General features: G+C 44.1%; 1 protein-coding gene across 2 annotated transcripts in view; it reads right to left on the bottom strand.

The window, feature by feature from the left end:
* Nucleotides 1-213: 213 nt before the first annotated feature.
* Nucleotides 214-13,188, bottom strand: part of KATNAL2 (katanin catalytic subunit A1 like 2) — a 57,248-nt gene continuing 44,273 nt past the window's right edge. For both annotated transcript variants that reach the window (XM_068993841.1, XM_068993842.1), the window contains exons 13-15: nt 1,791-1,953; nt 864-966; nt 214-353 (exon numbers count right to left, since the gene is read on the bottom strand). In XM_068993841.1, coding sequence (XP_068849942.1) covers nt 214-353; nt 864-966; nt 1,791-1,953 — 406 coding nt within the window. The remainder of the gene's footprint in view (nt 354-863; nt 967-1,790; nt 1,954-13,188) is intronic.

Here is a 13,188-nt window from a genome sequence, read left to right as displayed (position 1 = left end):
AGCACACATACCTGTAATTAGAATCTTCAGAATTTTGCTGACATTGACCATGAAAATATGTATTTCCAAAGTAGTACAGTTGTCCAAATTAATCCAGTCTTCAAGATAAATTTTGTTTGCTATTCCAATTTTCTGTTCTTCCTGTAAACTTACACTAATCAATGAGGAGGCCTCTGTGGTTTTCTTTGAGGCCAAGTCAGGGTAAATGTGACCTCACACAGACTCGAACTCACTTTGCCAGGCTGCATATCTCTGAGTCAGACTTTTTGCTGAAGGCTTGGTATGGGCGAGCACATCCAAAAAGTCGGCAGTGGTCACTGTATCCAGCTGGATCCCAGGTAAATTGCTGCTCTCTAGATGGAAACACAAGAATAACAGCTCAACAATCGACCTAATAGTGATCAATGCTCTTGAAACGCTAATAGACCTTCTTTCAAGACAATGCATAATGCAGCATTCTTAATGGTTAATGCAGCAACAGGCAAGGCTAAAGGAGGTTGGGGGAAAACATCTTTAATGTGCAACTCAGCCCCTGAAGCCCGTACAGAAAATCTGACTTAAATGTATCGTTACAAAGTATTATTTAATATTTATACAGTGCCGCAAATAGATCCAGCCCCACATAGTGTACCAGAGAAATAAAAGCCCGAGCCCTAAGGAGTTTATCACCTGGGGGCAAAGTTGATCCAAAACAGAACAGAAGAGGAGAAAGGAGTTGGGTGCAGAAGGAAGATTTCCACCAAAGAACGAGTGCCAGTGTAGGGAGCCACGAGTAACAGAGGCGAGGCGCCACCTGCTGGCGAAAGCTAAATTTTTAAACAATTTTCTCTCCCAGAGCCCCTTGGCTGTCATCCCCACCGTACCTGACTGGTGATTTTCAAGGGCGTTGAAGATCTTCCTCACAGTCCGCATAGCTGCTTCCCTGCAGACTAGCTTAATGTCCGAGCCAGAGTAGCCTTCGGTCTCCTGAAACACCCGCAGATCGAGCCATTAGGCAGCAGACAGAACGCTGGCGGTGGTTACATCCTCACAGGCAGGACCAGGGGTCAGAGCCCCTGTTTGGATTCCGTGTCTGTCACCCATGGACACTATATAAAAGATTCCCGGATAAACAGTGTTTGCGGGGAGGGAGGCTGCTAACGTGTCTGGATAACCTAAGAAGCTGGGCAACGAATGGCTTCCTAATACCATCCAAGCAAAGGCGGTGAGATGCTGGTGAACGACTGGCCTGCCCAAGTCAGCCTAATGGGGCCTTTGTGCCCAGATCCCAGGATGATCAAACTTGGTGGACATTTTTATTCTTGTAAATAAGATTATAACCTGTCTCTTAAGAACCTCAGAGAACACCACGTTCCAGTGTCCTTTCAAGAAAGCAATGACACCAGTGGCTGTGGGGTAACAGACAGGTGACCTAAAGCCTTACTGTTTGTGAAAGATGTGCATTTAATCATCACAGTAACCCTCTGTGGCCTGTTACCCATTTTACAGATGAAGAAGCTGAGGCTCAGAGAGGACGTGATGTCCCCAAGGGCACACAGCTAATATAAGTGACAGGGCCAGGATCTGACCGGAGGCCCTCTGAGTCCAAGCCCTGTGCTATTTCCACTTCATCACATCCCTTTCTGCTGGAATGCTTGCAAGGGACAAAGAGCTCACTCTTTCATGAAGTAGAGGCCTGTCGGGTTGTTGGGGGTAGCTTGGATCTTTTCTAGGTGACTCCAGCCTTCGAACAGCTCACGAGATGACCCTGCCGAGAAGAGGGTCTCGGGGCGGCCTCCCCGGCGGCTCACCCGGCTCAGCAGGCTGTACTCCAGGTCCGCGCGCAGCTCCAGGGCGCTGCTCCTGCTTACAGGGGGCAGCCAGTGGTGGATCATGGCCTCCCGGGCCTCCTGGCTCGGCAGGTCCACCAGAATCCTCTTCTCCAGGCGGCGCAACATGGCACAGTCCAGCTCCCTGAATCACAGCCGAAACAGAGGAACTGGTTTGAGGAAGTAAACTCGCTTCGTGAGCCACAACATATCTGAAGAACAAGTTAGCAGGTGATAATCCTGCATCTTCCCTGTGACGCTACGTCTGTGCTTGAGGGGACAGCACCACCGCTTCGTGTTGTTCGGGAGAAAGAAAAAGTTAAAAAAGAAGAAAAAGAGAGAGAGAGAAAAAGGGAGGGAGAGAGGAAAGGAGGAAGGAAGGAGAATAAGAGAAAGAAAAAAAATCCCCCAAAGAACTCATGTGAATTTTAAATGACTTAATTTGAGGGGAAATAAATCCAGCTAACAACCACCAAACATGTGAGCATTCCCAATGCAGCTGTAACTTCAGTTTTTCAATCTGATCCTGCCAGTGAGTACATTATTCCTGACAATAACGTGGGCACTCTGGGAAGGACACTAATTCTTCCAAAACTCACATCCATTCTGGAGCAGATGACAATCTCACTCCATTGTGAGCGAAAGTGAATGCTCCTTCCTGGGTGCCCAGTGCAAATGTGGCCCTTTGAAACACTGACCCTTGCTCCTCTCAAAACACCATCAGGCCAGGTTTGTGTAATTTTGCATCGGTGGGCCATTTCCTTACATTTCTTAATATATTGGTAAAAATTTCAAGCAAGTAGAAAAATAGACTAAAACGACAAATAGCCACATACCTACCATCTTGACCTAACAGGGAACATTTTGCCATATCTGCTTCATATCTATGTATCTATTCTTGTTAGACTATTTCAATGTAAATTCCATCATGAAATTCCACCCCCAAATGCTTCAGTGTGTATTTCCCCCCAAAAGGACTTTTTATATAACTACAATATCATTATGACGCTAACAGAATCATTACATGTCTAACGGTTATTCCATATTAAAATCTCTCCAATCATCCCCCAAATATCTTTTACTTTTTTTTCAACCAAAATTCAATCAAAGATTATGTACCACGTATGATTCTATCTCTTAGTTCTCTTGTAATCTAAAGCAGTCTCCTTGCTTTGGCCTCTTTTTGAAAAGATAAGGCTAGTTGTACAATGCCCTACATTCTGGATTTGCCTGTTTTCCTCATGGTATCAGGTAACTGGTTCCTCTATCCCCAGTTCTCCAAGATGGAAGTGAGATCTCAAACCTTAATCAGACTCGGGATGAACAGTTCTGTCAAGTATATTTCATAGATGATACGTTTTCGTATTAATTACATTGGAATCCCCATGTTGGTGTATCTCACTTTAATGATGTGATGTTTAATTACTGAGATTATCTGCTGACCACGGCTCTCTGCATTGGATAAGATCCCTTGCAAGGAGTAAGTGTTCTATGTAGACTACTTTGGCACCATGTGAATACCCCTTTCCCCAGGGCATTTCAACTAGGGGTTTTGGCATCTGTTGATGATCTTTGAATAAACTGTTTCATGAGAGCGATGCAAAATGGCGATTAAAAAAACCTTTTCCATTCCAAATGTATTATTTGGAATTATTATGTAAAGTGGAACTTTCCCTCATTGACTGCAGCTCTGGTTACCTTGAGTACCTATTAAAAACATATCATTCTGAGTGTAAGTTTGTGAACTCTTTGTATGTTAAAATTTCAGTCTCCTAGATGGGAAGGAAATCTCTGATTTTCCAGGGTAAGAAATTAGGAAATGCCTGTGTGTTGGTTTGGCTGAGCCACTAATAAAGAGCAACATGGTCACCAAATTTTCTGTCCTAAAGATACCAAGACTCTGCAGAGCATCTTCCCATTTTTCTTACTCTCATTCTGAATCTATGTCAGGATATTTCAAGTTGAAAAGGAAATATATCTGAATCTAAATTGGAACGACCAGATTTCTTAAAAGATTAAGTTTTTTTCTTTACCTATTACTCCTCCGAGCTAAGAATCCAGTCCAGGGCACTATCCTGGCAATAACAACCACCTATTTCTTTTTTGCATTTGCTTTATCAGCTTTACCCTGTGGAAATTCATCTCATCAGAGACTCAGCCACTTGCACAACCATGCCCCCTCCCTCTCAGGGCCAATGTTTATATTCCAGACACAGGGTCAAGGGAACTTTGCAGGCCTCTGAGTGAGAGAGTGAAAGTCGCTCAGTCGTGTCTGACTCTTGGCAACCCCACGGTCTGTACAATTCATAGAATTCTCCAGAATACTGGAGTGGGTAGCCTTTCCCTTCTCCAGGGGATTTTCCCAACCCAGGGATCAAACCCAGGTCTCCTGAATTGCATGTGGATTCTTCACCAGTTGAGCCACCAGGGAAGCCCTCTAAGACATTATTTTTTACATTTGAAATAATAATAAAAACTAATGCTTAAATAGCACTCACCAAGTGGCAGGTACTGTTTCAAGCACTTTTCAGATATTAATTTAATTTTCAGAACCACCCTGTGAGGTAGGCACTACCATCTCCATTAAAGATGAGGAAACAGGTACAAAGAAGAGTAGCTTGCCTGAGGCCAAAGCGAGTGAATGGAAGCCGGGGACTTGAACCCAAACAGTGAGGCTCCGCAGCCTGTGCCCCAGTCACTGGACTGTCGCCAGTGCAGGAGCGGCAGAGAGACCCCAAGTCACATTAAGGTAAGATCTCAGAACCCTGAGAACCAAGAGAGGATCATAAACGTTTCCAGAGAGGGAAAATGGGTTGTATCCAATGGATGGAGAATAAGATTTCTCATCAGCAAAGTGAGATAATAATAATAATAATAATAATAATAAAAGAATAGGGTGGTGCCTTCAAAATCCTGAGGGAAATAATTTCCAGTGTAGAAATCAGTATCTTGATCAAACCAATATGCAGAGCCTAAAAAAAAATCACCTCCCACGTACCCTTTATCGGGAAAGTTCTGGAGGACCCAAGGAGGAGCCGGACCAAAGGGCCACGTGGGCTCCATGAAACAGAGGGTCTGACAGAGAGAGAGATGACATGGGAGCCCGGGGTGCAGAGGACAGCCACTCAGTTTGGAGCTGGTAAGAAGGTTCTGGAAGGTGTGCCTCCAAGAAGATGAAATGGACTGAACACCTGGCAAGTCTGAGTGAATTCAGAGTTGTTTTGGACAGTTAGCAGAGAGCTGGGCCTGGATTAGCGGCAGCAGGAGAAGGGGTGAGGGGTGGCGAAAGGAGGGGGTCAGGGAGAGCTTCTAACAGAGAAGAGAAACCGTTAGACTCGCTTTCAGGAGTTCAGTCCAGCAATGTCCCCCCTCCTGTCAAGTGTACTGTCAACCGCTGAGTCTCCAGTACACAGAAACGAATGTGATTAACTCCCTACTTCTATGTAAATGGGCTTCCCTTGTGGCTCAGCTGGTAAAGAATCTGCCTGCAATGCGGGAGACCTGGTTCGATCCCTGGGTTGGGAAGATCCCGTGGAGAAGGGAAAGGCTACTCTCCATATTCTGGCCTGGAGAATTCCAGTCCATGGGGTCCCAAAGAGTAGGACACAACTGAGCGACTTTCACTTTCACTTTCTATGTAAATAATAGGCCATAATAATAGGGAGGCCTGGGCCTTGGACTGAAGGAATGCTGGGCCCTGTAAACTTCAAAGATAAAGCAAGACCTGAGCCCCTGAAAACCAAGAAGGAAGAGAGAATAAGCTGGAGAAACGGCAGCGCTGGGGTGGTGGGCAGTCGCCATATTTCCCCCAAGGCCTCCGCTTGGACCAGCTGTCCCTCCAGAAAGGGCAGGGGCTGCGGAAGGACGGCTCTTGGGTGGGGCACCTCTGGTCTCTCCATCCCAGCGGGAGGGACTTCTTAGTGAGAGGAAGACCAGATCCCCGAATGCCCCGGGAAAATGGAGGCAGCAGAGGGAGGTGGGAAAAACAATCCCTCACGACAGATGGTCTTATTGATCAGCTAATGCCCTAAAGCAAGAGATCCACCTCAAAACTGCTTGTGGGCACAAAATAAGTGCAAGTCACTGACAGCCGGGCCTGATGAATGTACTTTTAATGACATCAATAATAATATAATCATACAAGGGAGGAAACAAAGGACAAATGGAATGTACCCAGGAATCATTCTTTCTGCCAATATATTCAAGTGAAAAAATTTAACCTGCGGCAACCAGGAAACACTCCCTTTAGCTGCTACACTTTGATTTTTAAACCTAAATTATTCTGTTTTCACATCTCCTTTATCTTGGTCATTTCATAGTTTCATCACCGCGAAGGTCAAAAGCAACCAGCAAGAGAGACTGTGACTCAGTGAAGGCTCACAGACCTCACAGCCTGACCACTGGACCGGTGCCCACTGCGAGAGACAAGGTGGCAATGCCCGCTGGCCACCTAGACAGTTTACATGGGCCACGAGACGTCGCACCTGAGCACCTGGGCTCCTGTGCCAAACTGTCAGGGCCCGTCCTCAGCCCTTGGTCTGTGTCTCCTGTTAAACCATGTTGTTCCTGGGAAAATGATCAGGCCAAAGTTAACAGAGTTGGAGATTAAACATAATTCCAGTTTGCTCATTTCATCATGAAAACGTTAACTTCAAGCCATCTCAGTGTGGCAAGAGGAAAGCAACCTTCAGATTGTTAGGCGGAGTCTTTGCAGAATGTCCGTAACCAATGTGAAGTAAGAGAGTGTGACAATCCTTGAAGAGCAGACTCCAGAACTGTCGTGGGCTTTGGCAAATGAAAACCAACGAACAAAGCTTCCAAGGCTACTTCGTCCACTGCACTGAGCTCTGCAGGAGCTGACTCCTCCTACCTACACTTCCCACTTGGACCAAACTCCTTTGTCTGCTTCTGTCTGAATTTACCTTTTGCCATTCTAGTGGAGAATCTATTCAGGCCATTTTCTTTACTGGGAAATTTCACTTTGTCTACTGGGAGTCAGGTACATTTTATAGGCCCAGTTCAAGTGCCCACTACTCCATTTTCTAAGTATCTTTCATCAGAAATGGCCTCTTCCTTATATACTTTTATCCTGTGTATTGTCCATACCAGCCATACGGCTGGCTATAGCCTTGCTGATAAGTCACTTCAGTTGTGTCCGACTCCGTGCGACCCCAGAGACGGCAGCCCACCAGGCGCCCCTGTCCCTGGGATTCTCCAGGCAAGAACATTGGAGTGGGTTGCCATTTCCTTCTCCAATGCACGAAAGTGAAAAGGGAAAGTGAAGTCGCTCAATCATCTCCGACTCTTAGCAACCCCATGGACTGCAGCTCACTAGGCTCCTCCATCCATGGGATTTTCCAGGCAAGAGTACTGGAGTGGAATGTCATTGCCTTCTCCAGCTATAGCCTTACTTCCTAGTTATTTGTGTTTATGTCTTATCCATTGTCCCATCAGATAGCCAGCCTCTGAACCATATATCTTGGGTGCCTCATCCATCACACAGAATACTCACAATAGGTACTCAATAGACACTACTTTGGGTAAGTAAGGAAACTTTCAGTTCAGGGTTACTGGCTTCAAGTAAAATGATCGGCTTGCTTGGAGCCCAGTCTTTATTTATGAAGGTAAATCTGCTTTGTTGAACACTAGCGCTTTATAATCATCATTAGCTAGAATTAACAGAGAAAACCAACATAGGAATAAAACATTTTGTTTTCACCTTTAGTAAAAAAAAATAATAATGGAAATGATGATTGTAGGGAATGACTCATTCAACTCACTTGGCTGGGCAATGCTTTTGAAGATAAGGTGAAAGATGAAATCTCCATAAAGGGTCTCTCATCTCCAGAGACTGAGGATAAGCTCACAAGCATTAGACAAGGGGATCCAGCAGGAGAGCCATCAGTTCGGTCCAAGTCCTACTGATGTTGGGGTTAAGAGCATCACTCATTTATAATAAAGGATCGCAATTACTTCAAATTACTACAATACCGACAAAGGAAATATATTCCAGTTACTCTTGCCAGAAAATATATGATCAATAATTGAGAAAAAGAAATGGGAAGCTTCTTTTTCTAACAAGATGATGAGCTAGACATTCAGACATCTCTTGATATAAAGTCCCTTAAAAAGCTTGCTAGGACATATTTTTTTGGAACACACAACAAAAGAGTCCACAAGGAAGTGGCACCAAAATTCTCAAGCCCTAAAAACGAAGAAGAAGCCAAAACTCAAGGCTGGGCAAGTGAAACTGAAGTTGTGGTTGATTCAGGAGTGTTTGCCTCTTAGTTACCAAAAAAGTTTGGATTTTAAAGTCCACTTGTGGGATAGCATAGAAGGCCTTGGACCCATTCTAGATGGTAGGTGGAAACAAAGTCCATCACATTAAACAAACAAACAAACAAAAACTAGATGGCACATCCTTTATCACAAGGTGGGTCAGAAAAATCCCCTCACTGGAAGTGGAAGGAAGAAGGGAATTTGTCCGTCTTGTACTTTGGAGGGAGGGGGAATTTTCAATGAAAATCTTCACTACGCACCTTCACAGGCACGGCTGAAGAAATGCTGTGCTGAGAAATCAGCTTGCAGTGGCCCACAGCCTGACCTAGTCAGACATAAATTTTCTGCGGAGGCATGCGTACAAGATCCCCCTCACTAAATGGAAGCTCACCATCCAAAATCATGAAACATAAGGAACCACCATGAGAGTCTGCAGAAGAAGCTGAGAACAGAACTGGACTCCACTGACACAGGCCATAAAATAACTGCATTTAAGACTCATATAGAGAGAAAAGAGGGAATCAAAAACATGAGTGAGAGACTGCTTCTGGTCAAGACAGAGAAGATAGAGATAGGTCAAGACAGAGAAGACCGCCCCTCTCTAGTCCACACTCTGCAACCAAAATCCCTGCAGCATCTAGACCTGGGAAGACACTGGGACGGCGGGTGAGGGGCTGAGGGGCAGGTGGAATGACAGGGCAGTGTTCCAGGGCTTGCCTTCTGGTCTCCCACAGCCCTCCCACATGGGGCGCTGGAGAAACCTGCTGGCAAACTGCAGACAGGCACAGACAAAAGCCCCAAGAAAATCTCTCGAACAAAGGACTGGCAAGGGGAGGTCCATCAGGACACAAAGCCGTTTTGATAATATCTCCGCTGCTTCAGACCAACACCAAAGGGAAAACTGCCCCCCACCTCGAGTGTCTGTGCTGGGAGCTAGGGTGGAAGGAGCTTGGTCCGATGGGTTGGTGCCATATTAAAACCCTCAAGAAGAAGAAAAGTGTAAGATAAATTGCTGGTGGGAAACTGCTATGGCACAGGGAGCTGGGTGCTCTATGACTACCTAAAGGGGTGGGATGGGAGTGGGAGGGAGGCCCAAGGGGGACAGGATGTACGCATACTTACAGCTGATTCACGCCATTACACCACAGAGGCTAACACAACATCATAAAGCAATTATTCTCCAATCAAAACATTCAAAAATTAATTTAAAAAACAAATTACAGCTCACTCACACAGTGGGATTCTATACTGAAATAGAATTTTCAAAGTTGTCCACAATATATTAAATGAAAGGAAAAAAAAAAAAAACCAGGCCGTAAAACAAAATAATATGTAACATTTTTGTTTCTGGGGGTGGTGGTGGTGTCTGTGTGTACAATTATAGGGGACTGTTCACTTTCAAGCAATACCAAAGCATATAAAATATGATTTTTATGATGAACATGTATTCTGTCTGTAAACAGCTAAAATTATAAAAATGACTTCCCTCTGAGGGAAAAAATTACCACAGAAGGATACACCGGCAATAAATGATAACAAATAACCAAAACACTTCCACCATTAGGATGTATACAAAGATGGTAATACTTAAATCACAGTGCTGAAATTATGAGTGATTTTATTCTAGCTCTCAAATTTTCTGTAAAATGGTTATGTTAATTTTATATTTTTTAAAGTTTGGTCTTATAGTTCACATGTCAACCTGCACCCTAAGAAAAAGTAATGCTGCAGGAGGCCAGGCTAAAATCAATTCATGTCTGAGGTAACTGGACTAAGAAGGTGTGGACGGGGCGAGACCGAGGATGCTCGTGGTGACCTCCTGCCAGGTCAGCCCCATGTCTGCCCCGCTACGCCCACCAAATCCTGCGCCTCACGCTTCCTTCCTGGTTGTGTCAGAACCACCCAACAGCCACATGTGGAGAATCAAAACCTCGACAGGACTGCATGGGTTAGTGAAGCTTTGTATGGAGAGAAGCAACTTCAAGCAAAACAATCTGATCACCAGTAGACATGGACACACTATTGTTAAAAAACAAAATTCAAATGAGTAAATTTAAAGATCTGACTTTTCTTGTTCAGTGACTCAGGGATCCACGAGCATCTCACCTAGCAAATAGAAAGGAATGCTGAAGAGCTGTGCAAAACGGAAGACTTTCATAAGCAGAAGGAGACACAAGAAAGCGAAGAGCAGAGAAGGGACTGTTTTAGGCAACGTCACCTTCTGCTGGGGAACAGCAAAGTCCACCTGGTAGATTAACTCACCAGTACTGACCAGGTAATTCCAGACTGACTGGTTAAGACTACATTCCTGGAAGAGGTTGAAATTACAATTAGGTTATGTATGAACAAACTGTGGAAAATTCTTCAAGAGATGGGAATACCAGACCACCTTACCTGCCTCCTGAGAAATCTGTATGCAGGCTAAGAAGCAACAGGTAGAACTGGACATGGAACAATGGACTGTTTACAAATTGGGAAAGGAATATGTCTAGACTGTATATTGTCACCCTGCTTATTTAACTTATATGCAGAGTACATCATGAGAAACACTGGGCTGGATGAAGCAAAGCTGGAATCAAGATTGCTGGGAGAAATATCAATAACCTCAGATATGCAGATGACACCACCCTTATGGCAGAAAGTGAAGAGGAACTTAAGATCCGCTTGGTGAAAGTGAAAGAGGAGAGTGAAAAAGCTGGCTTAAAACTCAGCATTCAGAAAATGAAGATCACGGCATGCGGTCCCATCACTTCATGACAAACAGATGGGGAAACAATGGAAACAGTGATAGACTTTATTCTCTTGGGCTCCAAAATCATTGCAGATGGTGACTGCAGCCATGAAATTAAAAGACGCTGGCTCCTTAGAAGAAAAGCTATGACCAACCTAGACACCATACTAAAAAGCAGAAATATTACTTTGCTAACAAAGGTCCATCTAGTCAAAGCTACAGTTTTTTCCAGTAGTCGTGTATGGATGTGAGAGTTGGATCACAAAGAAGGCTGAGCACCAAAGAATTGATGCTTTTGAACTGTGGTGTTGGAGAAGACTCTTGAGAGTCCCTTGGACTTCAAGGAGATCAAACCAGTCAATCCTAAAGGAAATCAACCCTGAATACTCATTGGAAGGACTGATGCTGAAGCTGAAGCTCCAATACTTTGGCCACCTGATGCAAAGAACTGACATCGGAAAAGACCCTGATGAGGAGAAGGGGGTAACAGAGAACAAGATGGTTGGATGGCATCACTGACTCAATGGACATGAGTTTGAGCAAGCTCCGGGAGTTGGTGATGGACAGGGAAGCCTGGCGTACTGCAATCCATGGGCTCACAAAGAATCAGATACAACTCAGCAACTGAACTGAACTGACTGAGTCTTGGTTTAATGACATGGGCTTAGAATGAGTGACTTCATTTTGGGCCTGTTGCCACTTTTTTTAAAACAAAAGATTTTAAATGCTTACAAGTAGGATTGAATGCCATCGCAATGAAAGATGCAATTATCAGATCAGAATGAGTTAGTGCAAACCACTATTTGCAAAAAGTTTTCAAATAGAACATTGATCTCATGAGATGCTCTTTAAGGTCAAGGATTCTGGGATCAAATAAATATGGAATGCACTTCTCATAGCTTTTCTTAGAGAGTCAGAACACACAAGAGCATCTTGAAGGCACTTAAAAGTCCTGCCATGGGGAAATCAGTTGAACTATGTTTAACTCAGTATCTCTGAGTTAAATTAGTTCCCATGAAATCTCATTTTGGGGGATCTGACCCTGTGGGAAACCATTCTTGGAGAAATGTTGGTCTAGAGGGTGATGACAGTCAAGACATGAGGCTGAAAGGTAGGACCTCAGAGAGCACAGTTTCTCCCTGGAGCCCAGCAGATGCATGGAGTTATTGTGGAAAAGCCCAGGGTTATGTCTGCTGACCTCTTTGATCACATGTATACACTTCTGTAGAGATCTCACGCCAGACAGGAGAGCGCCCACATGTGAAGAAGTTAGTTTACACTGGTACATTTTTGCACATTCCCAGTATATAAACCCTTCCAAACCTTTCAGATCTTATGCTTTCTTCTACGTTTTATAAAATCTAGAGTTTGGTCATACCATGCGGATGATTTTTAAGAGGGATAGTGAAATGTCTAGCCCTTTTGCAAATACTGGGTTGGCCAAAAAGTTCACTAGGGTTTAAGAAAGAAAAGATGAGTTTCAACATGCTTCACACATACAATTTTTGTACCTTCTTTGTACCAACTACCATCAAGTTAAATAGACATCTAAAAGATGGCATTTACTTTAATAGCCCTGTTCAGTATTTTGTTTTCCTCTGGGCTCCCAGAGCTGAGTTTTTGAATACTCAATAGTCGAGGCGGGTCAAATTAGCCCTAATCGTGTTTGTTAAACACTTCTTCCATAGCTATTACTTTAAGTGGAAATATTAAAGGTGCAACATTTGTTATTCCTCTCATTGCTAATTTACCCATCAAATAACACAGATGAACTGTTATTTCTTGCTTCTTTCTTGTCCTCTCTGTGATGCTACAGATCAAGGAAGGGGCTCCTTGGAGGAGAAGCACTGAATAAACAAAGATGCTGCACGCCATCTCACTGTGAGAGGGAGAAAATGATGGATGGCCCTTTGAGACAGAACGGATTTATCTAAGGAAAGTGATAAGTTAACAAGCAGTAGACGATAGCCTAGTGCTCTGGAAGATGCTGTGGATAAAAAACACCACTAACCAACCAGAAAGGATTTCTTTGGGGATTTTACGACTGGGTTTTTACATACTTTGGTGTGATTTAGTTACTTCCCCAAGAAGGGCAGACTGCTTTTATCAGATAAGTTTATTCCCTCATCTAAAGCCAAAATAAAGGTGTGTCCCAATATTCTTTCGGAGAAGGCAATGGCACCCCACTCCAGTACTCTTGCCTGGAAAATCCCATGGACAGAGGAGCCTGGTAGGCTGCAGTCCATGGGGTTACTAAGAGTCGGACATGACTGAGAGACTTCACTTTCATTTTTCACTTTCATGCATTGGAGAAGGAAATGGCAACCCACTCCAGTATTCTTGCTTGGAGAATCCCAGGGATGGCGGAGC

Source organism: Capricornis sumatraensis, chromosome 21, assembly GCF_032405125.1.
Source record: "Capricornis sumatraensis isolate serow.1 chromosome 21, serow.2, whole genome shotgun sequence".
NCBI classification, from domain to species: Eukaryota; Metazoa; Chordata; class Mammalia; order Artiodactyla; family Bovidae; genus Capricornis; species Capricornis sumatraensis.
The sequence above is the reverse complement of the archived record's forward strand: the minus strand, read 5'-3'. Positions and strand labels throughout refer to the sequence as shown.